Source organism: Mixophyes fleayi, chromosome 1 (genome assembly GCF_038048845.1).
Source record: "Mixophyes fleayi isolate aMixFle1 chromosome 1, aMixFle1.hap1, whole genome shotgun sequence".
Classification (NCBI taxonomy): Eukaryota; Metazoa; Chordata; class Amphibia; order Anura; family Limnodynastidae; genus Mixophyes; species Mixophyes fleayi.
In genome coordinates, this window is record NC_134402.1 from 355,026,208 (window position 1) to 355,051,125 (window position 24,918).

Below are 24,918 nucleotides of genomic sequence, written 5' to 3' on the forward strand. Positions count from 1 at the left end.
CTGCTGCATAATGTTTCTTTGTTGCATGCCTTTGCATTCACAAATGCAGGGTTTTGAACACAAAACATTGCGCACAGCCGTTCCAGAGCATTCCCGTCCTTGGACACAGCTTTGGTAGCTCCCCAAGGTAACGCAGTGTCCCCCAGAGGTAGGACAGAGAAAAGAGGATTTTTACTCACCGTAAAATCAGTTTCTCTTACTACACTGGGGGACACTGCGCGCCCTCCCTTGTTCTGAAAGTAGTGCTATCTTTGGTGTTGCTTTCTAGATTGCTTCTTCTCTCTTCCTGGCTTGGTTATACAAAACTGAAGTCGGCTACAGAGGAGGGGCATAGTGGGGGAGGAGTCAGGGAAACAAACAAGTTTATAAGTGCCTAACTCCAGACCCACCTACTACACCCCAAGGTAACGCAGTGTCCCCCAGTGTAGTAAAAGAAACTGATTTTACGGTGAGTAAAAATTCTCTTATTCCATGCATTTATAGCTAGCAAGCAGACTACCTAAGCCGACACGAGGTTCTGCCGGGGGAATGGGCTCTTCATCCAAAGGTCTTCCAGATCCTGGTCGACTGGTGGGGGCTTCTGGATCGAGATCTGATGGCATCACCACACAACAGAAGGGTTCCAGAATTTGGCTCAAGGCCAAGAAGATCTCTTGGCAGTGGATGTGTGGACAATGCCATGGGACTTCAGGTTAGGTTACCTGTTTCTTCCCATTTACATGATTCCCAGGTTCCTTCGGAGAGTCAAGCAGGGACACCTGCCAGTCATTCTGGTGGCTCCAGATTGGCCACAGCGGGGTCTGGTATCCGGAGATTATTATAATGGCGGTAGGTCCAGGTTTTTGGTTACTACTTGGCAAGAACCTGCTAATTCAGGGACCATTCCTGCATCAGTATTTAACGACATGGCTTTTGAAGCCAGCCTTGGGAAGCCAGAGGGTTCTCCTCACGGATAGTAGATACCCTTGTTAAGGCTTGAAAGCCACTTTCGGCTCAACTATATCGCCGTTCTGGCTTATATACATTAAATGATGTAGAACAAGGCCTGCAATTCAGATTGTTCTATCTTGCTAGGTTTCTTGCGTTTTTCCAGGATGGTCTGGATGGAAATCTTCACTTGGGATCTCTAAAAGTACAGGTGTCGGCTCTGTGTTTTTTCACAGACGTTTGGTAGAAATTCCGGATGTTTGGACTTTTTACAGGGAGTCCTACATATTCAACTTCCGTATGTTCCGCCACTGCTCCTTGAGATCTTAACTGGTACTTTAATATGCTTCAGGAGCCTCCATTTGAATGAACAGTTACAGTCTGCAGTCTTACGATTCTTAACATGGAAGGTGGTTTTTCCTTTTTGCTTGCCCTCAGCCAGGAGGGTTTCCGAGCTGGGGGCATTGTCTTGTCGAGAACCTTTTCTGCTGTTTCATAATGACAGAGCGGTTCCATATTTTCTACCTAAGGTGGTTTCTGGTTTTCATGTAAACCAGGAAATTGTAGTTCTGGTGTTCACAGAGGACCCTCACGGAACTGGAACAGGATCTATGAAAAATCTGGTAAGAGGATTGCGAAGATTTGCCGTACAGATTCTTTATTTGTCTTGTTTAATTTCTCGAGACGTGGTTGGCCAGCCTCTAAGCAGTCTATTGCTAGATGGCTGACTGACTATTAAAGAGGCTTATGTCAGTGCTAACTGTCCTATGCCAGATCGTATTGTGGCCCATTCTACCTGTCCTGTTGGGGCGTCTTGGGCTGCACGAAATGGAGCCTCAGCGAATCCGTTATGCAGAGCAGTCACCTGGTCCTCGGTCCATACGTTCTCAAGATTTTTCCAATTCAATGTCTTTGCGTCGGCAGACGCCAGTTTTAGCCGTAGTGCTTTATGCGCCGGGCTATCAGAGCGGTCCCTCCCTTCAAGGGGGCTGCTTTAGAAAGTGCCCATGGTAGCAGTGTCCCCCAGAATAGATGAAAGAGACAAAGGGATTTATATACTTACACTAAATCTGTTCCTCTGATTCCTTCTGGGGGACACTGCGTTCCCTCCCTTCTGCTTTTCTTCTGTATGTTCTTGGTTGATTGGCCTATCTCTTTGGGGCTTCATAATGAAACAGGAATCAAAGGGTTGGCGGGGGGAGGGGTCTGTCAGCAGCTCAAGATTAATTTTAAGTGCCAATTACTACTTCCCCCTCACTCAACCCCATGGTAACAGTGTCCCCCAGAAGGAATCTGAGAAACAGATTTATCGTAAGTATATAAATCCCTTTTTCTCTGACATCTTATGGAGGACACTGGAACACCATGTGGTGTGATGAGTTTTGAGACTGTAAAATAATTCTTCAATGGCAAGCTCCTCCCCCTCTATACCTCTAATGGATATGCTATTCAATTGGATTAAGTGCCTTAAGGAGCAGGCACATTTTCTGGTTAGCAGCCCCCACATTTTTGCACAATTTTTTTATTTTAGGTGTGTTAAATTTTGAACTTGTGGCCTGTAGCGTCAGCTGCTAGTCACAGCGGTGTGCTTATACAGAAGCAGGCTGCGAGAGGGACTGATTCCTCTAGCTGGCAGCCTGCTTCCAACGAGACCCGACTTTCAAAGGGGACATGGTGACCATGGTTCCTGGCACCACCAGCAATGGGCAGTGAGAAGAACTTCAACTCCTATTGAAGGTTCTGTGGATAGCCAGACCACCCCTGGAGGTAAAGCCTAAAGTAGGACCCCCCTCATCAGAGGGGGAGCATTTTCTTTCTATGTTCAGAGCTGTCAGTCCCCATTTGGGAACACAATAATAGTGGGGACTGTTGTTTTGACCATCCGCACGGTATTGGAAGAGGACAATGATGCTATCCATTGGGCAGAGCCTACTTCCCGCAGACTTCAGACAATATAACCCTCTGTCCAGTGTGGGAAACTCCTCCCAAGGTTAGCGCACCTGTAATGTGCCTATCCAGATCCACTACAGTCCCGTTCCAGAAGCAGCTAACCTGAAGGATAACACAGAAAAATGGAAGTGACCCTTAAGCCCATTTTTTCATCTGCAGGGGCTTTGTTCAGACCTTCTCTGGCCTCTGCTTTGGTTAGCAAGACTATTGAACAGTCAACTACCCAACTGACAGTGTCTGCGATCAGATATGTTCTGAGAGTGAAAGCAACTCGGATCTACCTGAGATGCAACAGAGTACCTAGGAGTGGCTGCTGGGGCCATGATCTCTGCCTCTGCAGTTGCTACTTGCCAGGCTCTAGAACCATTATTTTTTTTTCCTCAAATGGCTTTGTATGGCCCAGAGCTAGAAAAACGTATCTCTATGGCGGGAGCAGTATGTAGCAGGCAGAGTTCATAGTGTCCATGGATATAGAAGACGCCTACTTGCACATACCAGACACAAGTGTCTCCTAAGGCTTGCTGTGCAGACGCAGCATTTCCAGTTCTGGGTCCTAACTTTAAGCTTGTCAAGGGCCCTGATGGTCTTTACTGATGTCCTCTCCATTCCTGGTGTTCCACGAGGATAAGGCAGTTTTCTGGTTTCACCTGAATCGGGAAAGCTATCCTCATGAAAAGCTAGAACTACAATGTCTGAGGATAGCTCATTGGATAGGCTAGACCCAGTACGTGCAAGGAATGTACTGGGTCCAGAGAACCAAGGAAGTGTAGTTTGCATGGTCTCTTGGTTCTGTATGATATGCAGAAGAGGGGCTGGCCTACCTCTAAACAAAACTATTGCCAGTTGTGATTCATCCGGCCTACACCAGCATAGGTCAGCCGGTGGGCAGCCACGTGGTCAACAGTGCGTACTTTTAAGAAGTTCTATAGGTTTACACTGTTGTGTCCAGAAATACTACTTTTGGTCACAAGGTTCTGCGCACTTAAGGAGCGTTCCTTCCCTTGGGATGTCTCTATGGTGTTCCAGTTTCCCCCATAGAATGTCAAAGAAAATTGTATTTTTGGTACTTGATTAAATCCTTTCCTCCTAATCCATGGGGGATACTGGTTGCCTTCCCTCACTCTCTATATTGACTGTTTCACTTGTTTGGGCTCATTTTGATTTTGAGAGCTTTGTTCATTTAAACTGAATAGCATTGCCACTAGAGGTATACAGGTGAGGAGCTTACCATTAAAGAATTATTTAACGTGTCAACTCCTCACACCACATCTATACCTTATGTTCCAGTGTCCACCATGAATTATGAGAAAAGGATTTTATGGAAATACCTAAAATCCTGTTACCCACCCCCCCCCCCCCCCCCCCACACACAGTGATTGGGAAAATAGTATCTCAAGTCTGGTTCTGATTTTAGTCTTTCACTGACCTGTATAACCTTGGGTGCTGACATCCTTAATGCAGGGATGCTGAGTATGTACTACAGGGTAGAAATTGTTCTGGTGGGATGGTCCTTTTAGATTTAATTTTTGATCCATTAGGAGGCTTTGGAAATTTTATCCAATGTACAGGGATTTATAGCACGTAATCAGACACCTACTTTGATTGCCTGTCTTGCACTTCATTATTCAAGGCAAAATGAATGTGGCTATGGGTTACTGTACATTTGTATTTTGCTCTTCTGCTAGATTCATTGGTAATCTTGCACAGGTGAATTTAAACTTAATGAATGCTTTGCTTGACATAACCTGATACGATCTGACTGCAAGGGCTTGGCGTTATAGAGTATGCCGCAGAGAAAGTCAAATATTTGTTGCCAGATTGTTCCTTTAAAGTAAGGTGCTTCATGCATGCTTGCTATTTTAGTAATGATCATTCACTGGATGCAAAATGATCTACTACATGTTTTGTTCTCTCTGCAGGAGAGGTAATTGCAAGAAGGCGAGTTTAGGACTGGTGTGCGAGATTGGCCTGCGCTGCCGGACGTATTATGTCCTATGTGGTTCTGTTCTAAGCGTGTGGACTAAAGTGGAGGGCGTTCTAGCCTCAGTCAGTGGCACAAATGTTAAAATGCAAATAGTTCGATTGAGAACTGAAGATGGGCAAAGAATTGTTGGTAAGTAACTTGTTATAGGCTCCTTGGACATGTGAACACTTTTCAACATGTAAAAAAGTATTTATTATGTTAAAGTAAACATTCTCTGCCTTAAGTTGAAGTCCCTTATTTACTGCTGGGCTGGTTGTTAAGCAAACTTGAGAAAATAAGAGTACATTAGGTTTCTTGCAGTGTTGCCCTGGAGTGTGCTTCAAAACAGCAGCTGCAAATATATAGGGGCAAACCAGGCGGTGCCTATTCCAGAAATGTCCTGGATCACTACACAACAATTAGTGGGCAGCATACACATTCTATAGAAGTCATAGATGTGACTAAATGATGGCTCACTACATTACCTAAGGCATCTGTCATTCCTGTCCAATTTTTTTTTTAAAGCAAATATCTCCAGACTTCATTTAACATGGTAGCAAGTTGGTAAAACTGAAGAAAACATGAGTGAGGTTCATGTTTTGTTTAGTTGGGGGAGGTGATGGGTTTGGGCACTTAATTTTAAACCTTTAAAACTTGTTTTTGACACTTAATAATATGCTTTTGTTTAACAGGTCTAATCATTCCAGCAAATTGTGTATCATCGCTTGTAACGCTGCTCTCAACCTCAGACCAGTCTCAGCAGATTGCAGTACAACAGCAGCAGATGTGGCAACAGCTTCACCCTCAGAGTATCAGCAATTTCAGCACCCCATAGAAAATCTGTCCATCAGAGACATGGATATAGTAGGAAGAAACTGTAGACTCCTAACAGTGCACATGAATCAGGGTCAGATTCCAAAGAGTTCAGTCTACTTGTGCATAGACAACCGCTCTATTTTGGTGGACATCAGGACTTTGTATACGCCATGTGGCAATCTGAAGGTTCCTTATAGTGGCACATACATCTCTATTTTCTTTGACTTTTGGTGCTTCTCATCTGCTCCAATTTCCATAGTCCTTAACATTAATTTTCTGTTTTTGTTTTTTTTTTATACTTTTTGGTTCCTCTTTATTGATTGGAGTGCTAGCTTGGAGGTTGATGCATACTGCTTTCTGTTTTCATTCATTTACCATACAGTGCTCAGGGTCTTATTTGGAAATCAATAATTTTTAAAGGGGAACTTTCCCTAAATGCATGTACATGAAATGTATGATTCATAAACCAATATATGTATATAAAAGGTTGTCCTCACTTCTGTAATAAGGATGCATGCTTTCATAAATGCACTGTATTTAAAAAGGGTATATTTTGTGTTTCTCCCCCACATTGGTTAATGCAGTGCATGTCTTGGAAAGCATGAATAGAAAGACTTTGAAAGTCCTGTTCTATATGGAACAATCAGTTCCCAAACTCCAGTCATCCAGTTTTATTTTTACATAGTATTTTAAATTTAATTATTTAATTTGAGTGCATTATGTTCTCTATGTAAAATTCTATTTCAACACATTGCTCTTAAAATTTGTGGTGAAAGTGTAAAATTTTAAGCGTAAAAATAACATTTTCTAGTGTGCTGCAAAAAGGGCTTTTTTTTTTTTTTTTTTTTTATTTTATTTCACCCCATGTCATCAAAAAATGGGAACAAAAAATTCCTTTTTTTTTATTTACACATTGCTTATTGTAATTTAATAAAATCAAATTTGACTGGTAAGATACGACACATCTTGAGTTGTACACTGTTTAGTAGATCACTCAAGGCTCCCTGCTGTGTGTTGTTTTGCCTTCTCTGTAACTTGAATACCATTTACTATTATGTAAGACATTGTAGTTTCTTGAGCTGTTAAAAATTGTAATGTACAAATGTGAATAGTTATCTATAATATGGGTAAGGTGTTTTTTGCCTCCAATAGTATGTGTTTATAAGGATGTGACAAGGACAATGTTTGTCATTTCTTGCTTGCACAGGTTGCACTATTGAACGTTTTCAGACTGTATAAATCTGTTTGGGAAAAAAAAGCCCTAAAAGGTATTCACACCTTGTAGGGAGCAAATAAAACTCATTGTACTAACATGAAACTAGTTTATCACTTCTTGTTTTCTCCAACCACATTAAGCCATTCCGTAACCAATTTTAACCATTATGTGACTGTATAGCAATGTTCATGTGATGCACACATGTCTCTTCCTGATGTTGATAAACAGCTTACGCCACCCACCAGGTATCAACCCATTGACCCTTGATGACCGTTACTAGATGACAAGCTAAAACAATATTAGGAAATATTGGGAAACAAAACAGAAAACCCTTCACTTGGTTAATCCCATACTGTCCAGGGTACCAGCAGCACAACAATATACTTTATATGGATACAAATAAAAAACAATACTGTGCTTATTCTTCCTATTGCAAATATCCTCACCATTTATTTTATATAGCGCCACAAAGTCTGCAACGCTATACAGCCAACTAGCTCACATCAGTCCCTGCTTACAGTCTAAATTCCCTAATAGGCAGACAGACACACAGCCAATTAACCTACCAGTATGTTTTTGGAGTGTGGGAGGAAACCGGAGTACCCACAGGAAACCCACACAACTACTGGGAGAACATACAAACTCCTCACATATAAGACCATTGTCGGGAATTGAACTCATGGCTCCAGTGCTGTGAGGCAGAAGTGCTAACCATTTAGCCACTGTTGCCACAAATATGTATGTATCTAGCAGAATGAAAGCATTTGCTTGTTATTACATTTCAGTGTTTGAAGCATAGATGTTAGTGTGGGACTTGTGAACATGAGAACAAATTAATCAGATGAGTAGACTGAAAGGTATCTTTTATATACCTGGAAGTTATACAAGATGTCTTCTCCTTGTTTAACCTAGATGTGGTTAATCTAATCCTTAAACATATTAAGTTCATGTGAATGAATGCTGTGCCAGACCCTGTATTTCCATTCAAGATGCTTTTTTACCCCAAGACCTGTCAAGCACCAGAGGTTTTCATACACACAAAGTTCTAACAGATTTGAAAATAACATAAGAGTGCAACCAGTCAAAAAAAATAGTCTAGACAATCTCCCATTTGAAGGGTCCCTACTCTTTGGAGACAAATTAAACCCTGTCGTACATAAGCTCTCTGGGGGTAAATCTAACCGCTTGCCACAAAATAGGAGGCTTAAGCGCTCTTATTTGGCTCACCAGAACTTGAGAGAGAAATTAGAACATGGAAACAACAAGTCAGGCATAATATGCCTACTACTTCCAAACAGTCCCTTCTGTTTTTTTTAGGCCCAAAGAATGGAAGTCATATAAGGAGACCCTTTTAACATCAGTAGGAGGCAGAGTTGCACATCTGTATTCCAGAGAGAACTTGGTCTTTTGCAGGGCTCTGTCATCCATAATGTAATTGGTAGCCTTGCACAATAGTATGCAATCCTTGAGAAGCTTTTGCAGTTTCTTTCTCTTGTGTCCCATTGGGTGACATTATGACAATGTGGTATAGTAGGTGGTCTTGGAGTAAGGGGCACTTCTATCTAAAAGTGTTGAGTACTGCTCAACCCATACAGTGCCCTTCCCAGAGGGAACCATCCTCGGTATATTTTAAGTGCCGTTTGGAGTAGGACATGTTTGCCCTGGATTTTTGTTTTCAACATTTATTTTTACTTTTTAATAAATACTGTTGGGCTCAATGACTCATCCCCAATAGTGAATAGCATATAGGCTTCCTCCACTCTGGGTCCTTGAGCCAGGGTTGAGTAGCCTGCAAGCCTCTCACCCCTGACAGACTGCAGCAGTCTCCTGCTTACACGTGCTCTGCGAGTGGCTTGTACCGAAAGCCGTGGATTAGCCTGTCAGAGGTGCAGAACGTTGCAGTCAGGTATCCCTTGGCAATGAGCAGTTCTGCAGCACAGAGAACGAGTCTGCTGGGGGACAAGCAGCCATAGCAGATCTGTTGATTCGGAGAGTACAGCTGTGGCTGCGTTCATCCAGGTGCAGCAGCCGATGCATGAGGGGACATGGTGGAACTTTCTGCTCGTTCCTGGTGGTAAGTAGGAAGGGAAGATGTTTCTCCTCCTGCCTCTTGGCATACTTCAACGGAGACGCCATTTTCCGTGGAAAGCCTGTCTCACTTCTGCTGTGCTCGTCCTGTTGGTGACATTTATTGTACACATTCTAGGCTTTATACCGGTCTAGTTTGCTCATTTCTACCATTTAATATTGTGTAGTGTGAGTGAGCCCACCTATATAAAGTACTATATATCTAACCAGTCTGTATTTTACAATTTCTGTGTTTACTGAAACTTTGCTTTCTGTCCTTTCTCTGGTAATGTTTATTTTAACTTTTCCACTTTAGTGTAGGAAATTTCCTTTCTCACCCAAAGAGTCGTCTTGAAAGTCTGTGCTGCATTATGCTTGTGCATAATGTAATGCTAAATTGCTTTGGACAGTCTGCTCCACATGTCCTGTGTAATGTGTGAGGCAGAGTTCCACGATCAGCGGTTCCCTGCAACTGCATCAGTAGCTGTGGAAGAACTGGCTTGGCTTGAGTCTTGGATGGTGTCTATTGACGAACTCACTCGGGTAATGTCTCATGAGAGGTAGGTGACCCTTTTCGTTCTTTTACTGCACCACACATTCCATCTTCGCAGACTCTTCCATCCACTTGTGAAGTGTCCCAGGCTGAGGCTGGTTTGGCGTTGTCTCTTGATGAGTCTGCCCAGGGTCTTGCTAGGCCCTCTTCCTTTTTAGTGCCCACCATAAGATTGAGTAAACATCATGTCCCAGCGATGGTTCTGACAGTTGGTTATTTCAGATTCTGACTTCTCTCTGCTGAAGAAGGTGAGTTACTTGGGGAGTCTGATGAGGAAGATTATTATGGTATTGCATATTCCTTTACTGCATGGAACAACTAGTCTTGGGGTTCAGCAACCCTGGCATGGTCATCAGTGCTATAATTCCAAGGCCCCTGGGACTCCCAGGAGGCACTGCACTACTTGCTGGAGCTCCGGGCGCTACTACAGGCTGAGGATTCTTGCATGTAAGCCATTGAAATTTCAGTCAGACAATGTGACAGCTGTTGCTGACCGGAACAATCGGGGGAACCCACAGCGTCATGGCCATGAAGGAGACAGTGCAGATTATCTCTTGGGCGGGATGTCCTCTTCCCTGATAACGGCCATTTTCATCCCGGGGGTGGAAAACTGGGAGGCAGACTGCCTCAGCCACATCAGTCCTTCCTGGAGAATGGTCACTTCGTGGGAATGTGTTTGCCCTTCTGGTTCATCGTTGGGGTCAACTGGCCTCCCGTCTGAACATCAAGATCAGTGCTTTCTGTGCGAAAGGCCAGGGATCCCACAGTACATACACTGATGCCATGATCGGTCCTAAGTGGAGCATTGTAGCTTTCTTCCATACAGCTGTTTTATCATTGTGCTTTTTTTTTTTTCCCCCTTTAAGCAAAAGTTGAATAAAGCCATGGACAATTTCGAAAACAAAATCGCATCCTTTGTGAAAAGAATGGATGCACTTGAAACCAAAACTGACTTATTGCTGTAGATCACAAACGGCAATAGTCAGAGAGCTGTCTTACATCCACAAGGCCAAGAGGAGGAATTTGGGGCCAAACCAGCAAATTCCCCCCTTCTGACCCCATGACTCTGTTTTCCTACCTCACCAGCCTCATTCAACATATCCTATCTAAAGCTTTAAATGTAGACCTAATGATGGACAAAAGGCCATATAGCCCTCCGGGGCCAGACCTCCTGGACAAAACCAGAGGGATGTTATTGTGTGGCTCTGTTATTATAAAGCAAAAGAAAGTATACCTCTGGTATTTCAAGACTTCAAATACAACTTTTGCAGGACCTAGCCCCTGCCACAATACAAAAATGATGAGATTTGCAACCTATCACCAGGGTTCTTTGCCAGCACAAATGAAAGTAGAAATGGTGTTTCCAGTATCAACTACAAGTCTCCGAACAAAACACAGTGCTTCATGCAAAAACAGTGGAGCAAGGGCAAACCATTCTCTTCCTTCCTGAGTGCTCCTCTGAGTCCCGCTTTTCTAAACTGAAATCATTCAATTTAACCCCTCTACTGCTAAATTTACACTTTCTCCCCTCCCCCACTCTCCTTGTTTGCCTCTGGCCCTCCCCCCAAGTCTGTTGCCTAATATTATTAGCCCCTTACCAGATTTAATTACACAAGCCCCTCGCTTCCACCCCTTTTTCTCCATCTGTCTCTCCTCTAACATCTCCCCTCCCTCCTCCCTTGCCCAGGGCAATCAATTTAGATTTGCTTTTTAAATCTGGCCCTGATCTAATCACTCGTCCGTGATCTGATAGAAATATGGCTTTGAAGGTATTGTCCATTAATGTGAATGGATTAAATTCTCCATATATCATTCTACCATAATGTCACAGAAGGCCTAATTATAATTGGCAATATCAGATCCAAGACAATCAGTCTTGTCACCCCCTATGAGCCCAGAATATTTGGAAACATTGGACGAGTTGTGCAGCACCATCTCATTCTCTTTCCTACCATTGGCGGGACACTGCCAGACATTGGGGTATAGTAGTGGGTCTAGGCGTTCGGACACTTATCAACTTCTTTGATCTTCACTCTCCTCCCCTACTATGCTTCTCCTCTCCTGTAGATACCTCAGTTTTTTTTTCTAAGTGCCAAGGAGATACCAGCTCTGTTCACTCGGGGTCCCAGCACAGTTAAGAAGCAGCCCTAGGCTCACTTTCCTAGCACCTCTGCCGGCAATTCCCCTAGAAACGAGCACTAGAGGGGGCCAGTCCTGTCTGAAAGTCTGCCAGGGGCAGCGGTTTGTCTGTTTACCACAGAGTGGGTAATAGAACTCTTTAGCCCGCAAATAGACGGTCGGGTACGGCTAAGCCACAGCTCGGAAACGGCCCGGAGTGGAACTGTAGCAGCATCCCTCTTGTCTCCCTAGACAACGAGCAGCGTTCGCGCTCCTTAGGAGGTGAAGCGACTGCTACAGTAGGCACATGTGACCTGGGCATATTCAAATCAGCGTGTTGCAGCAAAGCCGACAGCCATATACTAAAGGCAATATTCGACGGAGGCAGGCGTTGTAGGGGAGAAGTTCAGGGAAGAACTTACTATCTACTTCCCAGGCATTTCCTAGCGTGGATGGTAGCCATATTGGAAAATCCTCCAGGGAAACATTGTGTATATACGCTGCTGCCCGACTCTGCCTCTCCTCACCTGGTATTTTTTCGTATAATTTATATAGCTTTACTGTTAAATGATTGGGAGATTGCTTTGTGTTTTGCACATACATAGCTATTATACTCCGTGTTATGGGAGATTGGTGAGTATTGTAGGACTACGTAGTATAGAGACTTGGTAGATTCCTATTGTACAGCCAGCAAATTTCTCTGTGTGTGTCTCTGTCTCTCTCTGTCTCTCTCTGTCTCTCTCTGTCTCTCTCTGTCTCTCTCTGTCTCGCATTCTAGTCAAATCAAGCTACTTAAGGTGTTAAAAAGGTTCTTGTCATGCATTCGGGCCATAGCCCAGGCCTCAACCACCAACCACTCCCCACTGTCACTTCTCCTTCTAGAAATATATATATTTATTTTTTTTTAAATCTTTATAAACACTTTTAACAATTAACAAATTAAATTAACAAATTAAAAACATCTTAGTATACCAAATTTCAGCCCTTTCTGATTTTTTTTTTTTACACACACACACACACACACACACACACACACACACACACACATACCCCAACACTAAAAAAAAATTCACTTTAATCATCTGCAATTTTAAAGCATGTCTGTAAAGGGGTCAGCAAGAAACATGAGACCCTCTGGTTCAGCTGTGCTGTATTATATCTGTGCAAAATGTAATTGTAAATTATCTGTTGGGACAGCTGACCAAAGAAGCTCTTTGCACAGCTTGTGACGCTGATATCCAGGAGCGACACAGCCCAGCTCAGGCGTCTACATCTATGGAAGAACCACTCTGGGCAAGATCCTGGACAACAGCAATGGCTGTGCTCACTAAGGTGATATTATGGTCCGATGTACGTGAACATTCGTTTTCTCACAATCCTACAAACAGGCTGCTGCAGGCTCATCCTCATAGGCGGAGTCTGATCACGAAGCGGAATGATTACTGGCTATAACTCATAGGGGCAAGAGATTTATTTCTGATGTGGTGCAAGACCGAGATCAGGATTCAGATCACTCTTCAGCAGATAAAGGTGAGTTGGATTTGGATCTAGAGAAGGATACTCTTAGTTCCAGAGATCCGCCATCTGCCCATAGTGTAGATGGCCTCATTTTAGGCATCAGACATACCTTGGGCTTTGCTGAACTTGAGCCCACGGCTCCTTCAAGGTTCTCTTTGTTTAAAAAGACTAAGGGCTAGATTTACTAAACTGCGGGTTTGAAAAAGTGGAGATGTTGCCTATAGCAACCAATCAGCTTATAGCTGTCATTTTGTAGAATGTACTAATTAAATGACGGCTTGAATCTGAATGGTTGCTATAGGCAACATCTCCATTTTTTCAAACCCGCAGTTTAGTAAATATACCCCTAAGGCTCACTTAGCCTCCTTTCCACAATCACTAGAAATGATGGATATGGTGTCTGAGGCCTGGCAAAGGCCAAATAGACAATTTATGATGCCAGGCAGGTTTAAGTCTCTTTACCCTCTCCCAGCAGAGGACTCTACTAAGTGGAAGGCCTTACCTAGGGTAGACACCCCAGTAGCTCACTTATCTTTAGCCTCTGCTATTTCCATACAGGAGCTGGTATCTCTCAGGGACCCCACTGATAAGAAGTGTGAGTTAGCCCTCTGCTCAGCTTATACTGCAGCAGGCAATTTATTCAGACCCAATATGGCTGCTGCTTGGGCTAACAAGGCTATTCAGCTGTGGTCTGAAAAATTAGTGAGAATATCACAAGATAACATTCCCTGTACAGAACTGCTCACCTTAGCGGAGCATATACAAGAGACTGCAGATTATGTAGGCCACGCAGCCATGGACGCGGTGTCAGTCAATGCAAAATCCTCAGCCCGCATTACTGCAGACAGTCGTAGCCTATGGTTATGCTCATGGACAGCGGATGCTGATTCTAAAAGATCGTTCGAGGGTTTGCCCTTTGATGGGGTTACTCTGTTCGACTCAAAGTCAGAGAAGGTTATCCAGGTGGCCACCAGAGGAAAGAGTACCTCCCTCCCCACCGAAAAAAATAGGCCTCAACAGGGAAGGTTTCGGTCCTTTCGGACCATTGCCCGAGGCCGGGGTGCCTCGCCAAGAGGCCAGTCCTCTGCCACCAGGGTAACAGAGGTAGGGGTGCCGCTAGGCGAGGGACCTCGTGACCAGCGGACAAGCCCACAGTTTGACACATCCCCTCCAAGGGAAAATGTGGTGGGGGCACGTCTTCTCCGCTTCCAAAACCAGTGGTGGGCATCCACCACGAATGTTTGGATACAAGGAATTGTGTCCAGGGGCTACGTCGTAGACTTAGTCAATTTCCCATACACAGAATCTTAACCATGGCCCTTTCCCTTTGTTCCCTCAGGCGCAGAGCACTTCAGGAATCAATCCAGAAGTTGCTGGTAACAGAGGTAATCATCCAGGTCCCCAGGGGTTTTTACTCCAACCTCTTTCTCGTCCCAAAGTGGGACGGCACTTTCCTTCCCATTTTAAATCTACAGTTGCTAAACAAACAGCTTCAGAAATTTTGAATGGAGTTACTTTGATCTGTTATAGCCGGAATGCAACAGGGGGAATTCCTAACTTCGATAGACATCAGGGATGCCTACCTACATGTTCTAATATGGAGGGGACACCAGTGTCTTCTCCGCTTTGCAGTGGGAAGATCCCATTTTCAATTCGGGGCCCTTCCCTTCGGTCTAGCAACCGGTCCCCGAGTATTCACCAAGGTCATGGCGATAATGGTGGGCCTGCTACGTCAGATAAGAATAACAATAATTCCTTATCTAGATGATCTTCTCCTGATCTGCTCAGTCTGCAGCGCTCCTAGCTCACCACATACAGATCACTATTCAGACTGGGCTGAATGTACCCAAGTCATCAGTCATTCCAGCGCAACAAATTCGGTTCTTGGGGCTCATATTTAACACACTGACCCAGAGAGTATATCTATTGGAGGACAAGGTCCTCTCCCTTTGTAACAAGACCAGATCCCTCATAGCAAGGAAGAATGTGTCTCGCCTCAGTTGCATGAGACTCCTGGGAACGATGGTTTCAGTGTACAAAGCAATACCGTTTGCACAATTCCATTCACGACCGCTTCAGAAGGAAATCCTCCTCCAAAAGTGGTCAGGTTCCCAGACTCATTTAGACAAGCAGATCATTCGCTGGTCCAGACTCCCATGTCTTTCTCTGGCATGGTGGGTATCCAGACAGAATCTGGAGAAGGGACAGTCTCTTCGAGCCTGGTCATTGACCTTGGTCACAACAGACGCAAGTCTGTCAGGGTGGGGTGGGGTTACAGGACCTCTGAGATTACAGGGTCTCTTGTCACCCCAGGAGGCCACTCTCCCGATCAACATCCTGGAACTCAGTGCAGTGTACAGGACGTTAACACGGGCTCAGTTTCCTTTCAGGAAAGCCTCTACAAATTCAGTAAGACAATGCCATAACAGTGGCCTACATAAATCACCAGGGCAGAACACGCAGTGTAGCAGCCATGCGCGATAAGACATGAATAATAATATGGGCGGAACAACTTGTTCCTAAGATATCGGCCATTTACATTCCAGGAGTTGAAAATTTGAAAGTTGACTTCCTCAGCAGACAGACATTTCACCCAGGCGAATAGTCTCTAAACAGACAGGTCTTCGCTGTTAAGGTTTGTTTGTGCCCCCTAAATATGCAGCTGTCATCCTCTGCTAACATTCCATGCCCATCATCTTAGGAGAGCTGCATCCTGTAGACAAGCTGCTGACTGATGGATCATTGGATTGAAGAACATTAATCCCCAGTTCACTGCTGGCATCTGTGAGGCAGCATGAAAGAATATTTTCACTCGGGCTATCCGAGCAGTTTCCAGTTCTATGACACCAGGGGTAAATGATTCTGCAATCTGCTGGTTGATACATTTACCCCAGCTCTCAAAAGTGAGGTAAATAGCAAAATTGTCGTTCAAATTCTGCAGAGTGCATACATCCTGCAGAATTGGTACGACATTGTTCTATCAGTGAATGAGATTTTGATCAGCTATTTTATGTGCTTTGGAACAATAATTGTTAATTGTTACAGGGTACACACTACTGTGATATCGAGCCAATCAGTCGTTCATTGTCTGTTTGGCCCAATAATCTGCTGAAAACACTGTAGTGTGTACCTTAGCCTTGGTTGGGTACACACTACAGCTAGGGAGTTAGAGATTTGGAGCTGGGGGACATTGATCTGCACTGTCTCAGCTGCTGGAGGAGGTGATTTAAAGTCCTGTGTATCAGAACTTTCCCTGTTGATAGCCAACACCTGACTGCTCTGCAAATGAATGCAACTGCTTCAGTGTACTGTCAGGAGAGTACCCTGAAGTACCCCTTCTAAACTGAGCAGTATTCCAGCTCTGCTCCACTACTTCTGTAACAGGGTGGATGGTTGGCACCCCAGAAGTAGTGTAAAGAAGGATTCTATAGGGCTGGTGGTATGGTAGAGGGCAAAGGTCCCCTGAGTAATGTTGGAATAAAACAAGGAACACAGGGATAAAACTGGACAAACTCGTGGGTTTATTCTCTTTGCTTGTGGCATAGGGTTTTATCACAGCAGCAAATAAGTAGCAGTTAATGTAGGGAAGTAATACCACAATACCATCAACATTGTGTTATTCAACATGTCACAAAATAACATTTTAGGAATCTTGGTTCACCAATATGCAAATATAAATCAACACCACACAATGGTCACTGAATAAATATAGCCCACTTTAAATTTAGGCACTGTGCTTCAGTGAAATGGATTTCACTAGATAGATACTTTAGGACAGGCCTGTTCAACCTGCGGCCCTCCAGGTGTTGTGAAACTACAAGCCCCAGCATGCTTTGCCAGTAGACAACCTGTTGATAGCTGGAAGGGCATGCTGGGACTTGTAGTTTCACAACATCTGGAGGGCCGCAGGTTGGACAGGCCTGCTTTACGATATACAAAACCCAAGGGGGTAAAAATGTAATTCACAGGTTAAAGCAAAGTTTCAGCTGACACATGAAGCTTATTTACTTGTACAAGTTGAAATCAGTAGTCACCATGATGCATGCATGAATCCTGACTCCGTAAACAACAGCAATTCTGCACAATAAACGATTTCCAGTATAAAATAATCAGTGTACACTTAGCAATCCATCTAATGGAATAGGCAGCTCTTTACAAGCAACTGTAGGGTTAAACAACTTGCAATTCTCTCATCAGCAACCATTTTAGGCAGTTTCACAACAGAATTAAACTTCTGATGCAAACTCTTGTGGTAAATAATTGCTCTCTATGTCCCAGTCAGCTTGCAGATAACTTAAATACAGCAGATTTGGCTAAAACAAACCCTTCCGTTAGACAATGCTGTAACACTCTCGATAGCAATATTACAGTACCGGTCAGAGGTTTTAATAACACAGTTTGATGTCTCATTTAAATAACTTCATCATAGCAAAGCTAAATAAACTTATCTGTCTTTATAAGAGTCCTGCTGTGACATCTCATGGGCAGTGGCAAGTTAGGTCTTTTCCAGTACTGGGGGCTTCTTTTTAGGCTGGCTGAAAACATCCCACAGGATATAAATTCAGCCAAAGCATTGAATGGCTCTTAGTGGAAGCCAAAGCATTGAATGGCTCTTAGTGGGAAGATCTTTCATTAGCTCAATTAGCTCAGCCAGCAGTCACACATCACTTCTCTCACTAGCCAGTCTGTTTTTGGCTCCTACCCTTTTACCCAAGATTGTCCTGGAATCTTCTAGTTCATTCACTGCAGTTGGCCCATCCCAAAATAGCAGATGCAATTTGCATTTAATTTCCCAGAGGCACTATGGGGAACTGTGGTTTTCTGAATAAGTGCATACAGTAATATACCTGTGATTTGCAGGGTAGCACTTGTTACTGGTAGAGCCAAACCCCTATTTTACATCCTCTTTACATTGCTCTTGGAGCAGATGAAGAGCACAGATCTGAAGATAAATAGTGTATAGTGTGTACACTAGAATTAGCATGCTGATCGGGCCTTTTTTGTTTAAATAAGATTTAATTACAAACTCTATAAATAATACTGACAATAGAAGATTTAAAACATTATTTGCAACTCCAGACTAACTATTGTATGTGGGAAACGCAATGTCTGGTAATTACGTTGCAGAATAAAAAAGATTGCATTGGACAAAATAAGTTAAACTGATTACTAGAAATCCAGGTGTCTTAAAGGTTCACATTTGAATCCGTATATTGGTAGTCAATGAACGAAAACACACATCTAAAAATATGAAAATCATTTTTTTTTAAAAAATAGATAAACTATACTTAAAAGTACATAACAGTTTCTTATTGAAAGTGGGTGTAATAAACAAAATTTTTGCTATTACACTTAATGGAATATTTAGGATTTATTTTTAAATATAACATACACTTTATAAAAGTTAACCAAAAAGGTGTTATCCCCTGATTTCCATTACATGTGTAATGATAAACTTGTGCATTGGTCATTAGTATTCTGCTTGTGAAACATGTAATGCGGTTTTGCAAGTTTTAAAATAAGTTACGCTACATAATGAGACAGACTTTAATGTTGAAACACCACTTCTACATCAAAATACATAACACATATATTCTTGTATCCAAAGAATTTGCTTACACCAGAAATATTATAATAGAACATACTGAAAAGGTGTTTTCTTTCAGTTTACAAAAGTTTTAAAAATAGCTACAATTAAATCAATTACATCTAATTTATACATTATTATGCATTAAATTCATTAATTGTGCTTATAATGTGAAGTAACATTTTTACACATTTAATAATGGTTGCATTATAAATCAATGCCATTTAGTTGTGACATATGTTAATTAGACAAGGGGAGGGCAATGTCGGTTCAACAAATAAATAGATTGTTCATACATTGATTTTTGATGCAAATCAGGAGAAATCTGAAAATCATTGTGATTGTATTGAGCTTTGGGAGAGATCCTTTATATTTTCATTCAACTAAAACTACCCTATTTTTGGAGATCAGGGGTGGATCTAGACTTTTCTTTTAGGGGGGGGGGTGGTTTATAGATTAATCCTGGCCCCTCCCCCTCTCCAGTCCAGACTCCTGTAGGCCCTGTGCTCTATTGCTATGTGTCTTGCAAATTAATGTATTTTAGGATACAACTCGGTCAGGTCTGTTCTTTGCATTATTTTATGTAAAACACTATATAGCTATAAAATCACAACACTAAGAGCAACAAATAACAGATATGTCTGCCCCATTATCACACTGGGCTCTCTTCACCACACTGCTCCACCTTCATTACACTGGGCCCTCTTATCACACTGCCTTCTGTCGTCATACCTTTCTTTGCTTGCCTTTCTATGGTCTTCTTTTACTTCTATCTTCTTTCTTTCTGTCTGCTGCTCCTCTTTGCGCAGTTCCTCAATGACAGCATCGGGACGTGATGATGATATCATGTCTGACAGTCAATGAAGGTCCCATGTCGTGAATAGCACCGACCATAACATCTTGCGTACTTCATCCAACTAATATACGTGACACACTCTAGCACACGTGACATGTTACAAGAAAGATAGCTGTAAACTTTTGAATAAATTGGTTCACTAGTGTAATAGTTACTTTATTATAAGCACAGCAAGTCTATGAGTCAGAGATGGACACCTTGGTGGACAGGGGAAAGCAACATTAAACTTTTACCTTTTGGAGACTTTGAAAGTTCTAATCTTAATGTCTAACAACATTCAACAAGGGTCACAGCGATATCATTATTACGTAGTGTAGCTCAGAGGGAGTCTCTGTATACAGTAATCACAGTGAGGGCTCTCACCCACATCAGTAAAATACAAGAGTAGTGAATACAGCACAGGTATATAGAGGTTAGTACTGTTTTATAACTTTCAGTATTACCTGCTAGAAATTTAAATTGAGAAGAAATCTGCAGACAAAAAGCCTAAATGAACAATATCATTGCAAGGGGAGAACTCCAGACTGTTCCATCTGGTAATAAAAAGCAGGATTTACCCATTAATATTTATCTGTCATATGTATGTGCAAGGTCCTAGGAGAACTAACACATGATCAGGTCTGTGAGACCCTCCAAAGGACTATCACAAGAATCTGTAAGGACATTGGAAGAACCGACCAAGTAAACATGTCCCAGTCATGGCTATCTGCAAGGTTCCAGGGACCGCTGGCGGATCCAGAGGGAACAATCGCCCCCATTACAGAAATAAAACATAAATGAAAAAATTGTACATTGACTAATGGTAGGGCCAGATTTACCAATAGGCAAGCAGGAGCTGGCTGGCAAATTTTAGCCTGGGGGGCAAGACTCGGCGCAGCAGCCTAATACAAACATTTTAAAGGAAAAAATGCCCACTGTGGGACTGGCCATCGCGTTTCTGCTTTTCTGATAATTCTCTAGACAAGAGTGATATTTTTATATAGCCATATTCTGTCCACTCATGCAACGTCCAGTGTTCTGCATATTGTTCCCTTGATACTGCAGACAGGTCACAGACAGTTCTGTCAGGCACCTCTCACACATTTACTTTTTACTTCTGATGATTACACTGTTGATTTGTGTTCTGACATCCACTGATTTGTATTCAAATGAACACTCCTCTCACATAAATCGTATCACTCCCGATAAAAGTTCTGCTGGTTTATATTGTAACAACTATTCATGTGTATTCTAATAAACACTCTTTCAACCCATGGTGTTTCCTTCTCTATTTTCATCTCTATTATCCATGCTTACTAATGATTGATTAGATGGAGGTAGAAATCAACATATAAAAAATATAATTGGTGAATAAATAAATAAAAGTGATCATGAAACATATGGACTTCAATTGTGAACTAGTACAAATTATATAGTGACCAGTTTATTAAAGTAATGTAATGTAGAGTAATGTAAAATATAATCCTTATTGTTTAATTGAATAGCACTAATATATATTTGTCTATTTCGTTTTTCATTATATTCATCTTTTCTTCTCTTCTTTTTCTCTTATTCCTATTCTTATTGTTTATTAGTATATAGATCTTTTTCTTAATCATGTTTCTTTTTTTAATTTTTTAGTAGAAACCAACCATCTCAAACTTGATTATAATAGAAAAGGTTGTATGTTTGTTGTTTGCAGCACCTCATACAAATACACACAAATACACATTCACTAGGAGGGCACAATTAGAGCTAAATATGTTTATTTTAGCCAATATGTGTGTTGATAAAAGTAGGCTTTGGCAAGCTTATCTACTTGCTAAAATAAACATATATAGATCTAATTGTGCCCTCTTAGTGATCTGCATATCAAACTTGAAACTGACATCTATTAGTTGTATAGGGGGTTTGTTTCAGTATGATGTAAATTCCGGGTCACTTCCAGGTTGACATCACGTCCGGTTCACGGTCCATTCGATACTAGTTTCATTTGGGAGTTTAGAGATAAGAATCAAAAGGCAGATATAGGCAGCAGTGTGTTAGGGAGGGCGATAGCCCCAATCACCCCCTTTGGATGCGCCCCTGTTGGAGATATACTTTTTCTTTTCTTTCAACAAAAACAACGCTATTTTTTAAGTTATGACTGAAGAATCTTGTCGCCTGGTCCCTTCTCAAATGGGAGGTTTTCTACTGACTGTCAATGGATTTTTATTCAGCAAAAAACAGACAGTGTGGACAAAGAAGTTTGAATTGCACCAAAAAACCCTGTTGGACATTGTAGATCATATGCCATAACAATAGAATTGGCCCATAGCCGAGAACTGGTCTCACATGGTGAACATAATCACCCAGCAAGGGCAGAAAAGATGGAGGTGGCTATTGCAGGGGAACAGATCAGACAACATGTCCGAACTACCTTGGAGACACCAGCCAAATGCATTCTTCTAGCACAAATTATATGCCGAATCGTGACTTTCTCACGCAATCTGTGAAAAGGATGAGACTATCAGATAGGCCACCACAGCCCACGTCCCTAAACGACATTCATGTGCCGGAAAAAAAAACAAAAAAACGGTGGAGTAAAATCTCTGGGGAAAAACAGCATGTTTGGCAGTGAAAGAATTTTTTTATCTTCAATTCCGAACAATTTAAGGAAACTGCAGGAAGCACCATATTAGATGATGGATGGTACGCCCAACATTATTCAGACACATATACATCATACGTGCTATGGCTAGAACCAATGAGAATATAAGTCTTTTTGTTTCTTTGGTGTACGGCTTACTTTCCAGCAAAAGCCAGGAGCGCTACTAAAGATATTTAAAGAAGTATGCATTGGACTATAATATTGAGCCTGCTCCATAGTACATCCTGATGGATTTTGAAATTGCTGTCATTAATGCTGTTTGTTTTATTTGGGACAGAGCATTTACAGAAGCATACAGACCACTGGACTAGCACAAACATACGGCCTGCAGCTTTTGAAGAAATAAGATCACTAGAAAAACAGCCCCATTGTTTCTACCAAACATTTGGTCTGTATATGAAAACAATAGTTTGGGGATACCAAGAACACAAAATAAATTGGAAGGTTGGCAGCAGTGGTGGAACAATATTCTCGGTTGGAAAAAAAAAATAGGTGTAAACTTGATAACCTATTTTGTTAGAGAGCAGACTACTACAAGAGCTCAACTGGAAAAAATTACTGCAAACATTCCAAGGACACCACCACAAAGAGAACAAAAATCAAGAGAAACTGCCTTACAGACTAAGGCAGAGAGAAAATTTGGACCTCATGACTTATTTGAGAGGCATAGCCTATAATTTGTGTATTTGCAGTACTTGAACTATGTTCTTATCAGGATCAATTAAGTTTATGTGGTAATGCATCTGTCACACATCGCACCAGTTAACCATTCATTCTGGTCTCTGTTCATACCTGTTTCCCTTGGTTCTCACTCCCTGCATTCACTTGCTGGTCTGAACTGAGCATGCGCACACCTGGACTTTTCAAAACCTCCTGCATTCACTTGATTGGCTAATTGCCAGTCAGTCCTGTCTATTTAAAGCACAACAGACAACAGCGCTGATAACTGATGTACACAATCAATACACAACCAATCCGTGGGTAAGAAAATGCATATAAACACTTTATTAAAATAAACCATAAAATATGAAACACTGGGCCAGGTTTTTTTTCACTGTCTATTTAAAGCACCTGCCTCCGTACTAGGGTGCCAGATCTTCAGATCTCCTTGCCTGTTAGGACGTCTCCTTCTCTGGCTGCTGTTTATTGCTCCTCGTTATTCGTTGGATTCAGCAACCATACTGCAGATCATTGTGCATCACCTCTAATCCTGCTCCAGGGTTTTCAGCTCATCTGGACTTCAGTGCTTCATCATCCTGCAGCCTATTACTCTCCTGTGTATACCTGTATCTCCTCCGCAGCCAAGACGCTGCTACCACTCTGCAGATCGTTGCGCATCTCCTCTGATCCTGCTCCAGGGCTTCTAGCTCATCAGGACCTCAGTGCTTCATCATCCTGCAGCCTATTACTCACCTGTGTATACTTGTATCTCCTCCGCAGCCAAGACGCTGCTACCACTCTGCAGATCGTTGTGCATGTCCTCTGATCAGGGCCGGATTAACCCGAGGTCTAACTGGGCTATAGCCCAGGGGCCTCGGGCATCCAGGGGGCCCTTCAAACTCCTCAGCAGCATTATTGATCGGTCGGGGGGGGGGGGGCACCCCCGGCCCGATCGATGCTGCTGAGTACTGTCAGTGCAGTCCTCCGTCCCGGCGCGCTGTAGTCTGCTTACTGAGGATATCTTGCGAGAGTTCATGAACTCTCGCGAGATCTCCTCAGTAAGGAGCTTACAGCGCGCCGGGACGGAGGACTGCACTGACAGGTAAGTGCTTGGGGGGGTCCTCGCGGGGGGTGGGGGGCGGCGGACGGCTCACATTGGGGGCCTCGCGGGGAATGGAGGGCCCCTTAGCCCAGGGGCCTCCATTCCCTTAATCCGGCCCTGCCTCTGATCCTACTCCAGGGCTTCCAGCTCATCAGGACCTCAGTGCTTCATCATCCTGCAGTCTATTACTCACCTGTAACAAAAAACACAGAGATGGAAAACCGCACAAGGCAAAATGGTACGAGCACTTTATAAGATACAATTATTGAAAACCCGATTAGAGACAAAATAAATAAATCAGGGGGGTGCACCCAACACTGTATTAGTTAATATGATAAACCAAGGAAAAGGAGGGGGGGAGGAAAGGGGAAAAAGTCAGTGTGATATGAGGCACTCCCAAGTTGCTCGTTAAAATATAACTTTTATTGAGTTGGATTAAAATGGAAAGATTTGAGCGAAATATTAAAAGAAAAAATACAAAAAGTGACATGTGGTTAAAATGCAAAATGATTTGCAATGTCCCACTTGTCGTCCCAATCGTATCAATACCCGCTACAATAGCGCTGAGGGCTTCATATAAAAGATATAGAATATACTATAGTAGCCCTAGATTGCATGAAATGAAGGGCGCTCTGACATATCCACATTGCCTCCTTTATCTCCTGACCATCCATCTAGTCTCACTCATCGCCCCCTAGAGGACCACGAGCTGCGGTTAGAGAGCCACTAAGTCCATATCCCCTTGCGGGGTGATCCCTGGTGAAAACTTCTATTCTGTTAGACTCCGCACCTCTCTGGGGGTAGTATCCACCTGAGCAGACTTTGATGCCCATCCTGACTCTGAATCTGCAACAGCATCTTTTTACAAATATGGCGACAAGGAATTTTAAAGTGATTATGGATGTCAAGGTGAGTGTGTACTTAGACTAGTGTCTGCACTTGGACAATGCTAACCC

General features: G+C 42.7%; 1 protein-coding gene across 4 annotated transcripts in view; it reads left to right on the forward strand.

The window, feature by feature from the left end:
* SBNO1 (strawberry notch homolog 1) overlaps positions 1 to 6,974 on the forward strand; it is a 61,357-nt gene extending 54,383 nt beyond the window's left edge. For all 4 annotated transcript variants that reach the window (XM_075177419.1, XM_075177435.1, XM_075177427.1 and 1 more), the window contains exons 31-32: positions 4,797 to 4,990; positions 5,533 to 6,974. In XM_075177419.1, the coding sequence (XP_075033520.1) occupies positions 4,797 to 4,990; positions 5,533 to 5,675 (337 nt within the window). In that variant the 3' untranslated portion in view covers positions 5,676 to 6,974. The remainder of the gene's footprint in view (positions 1 to 4,796; positions 4,991 to 5,532) is intronic.
* Positions 6,975 to 24,918: the final 17,944 nt, after the last annotated feature.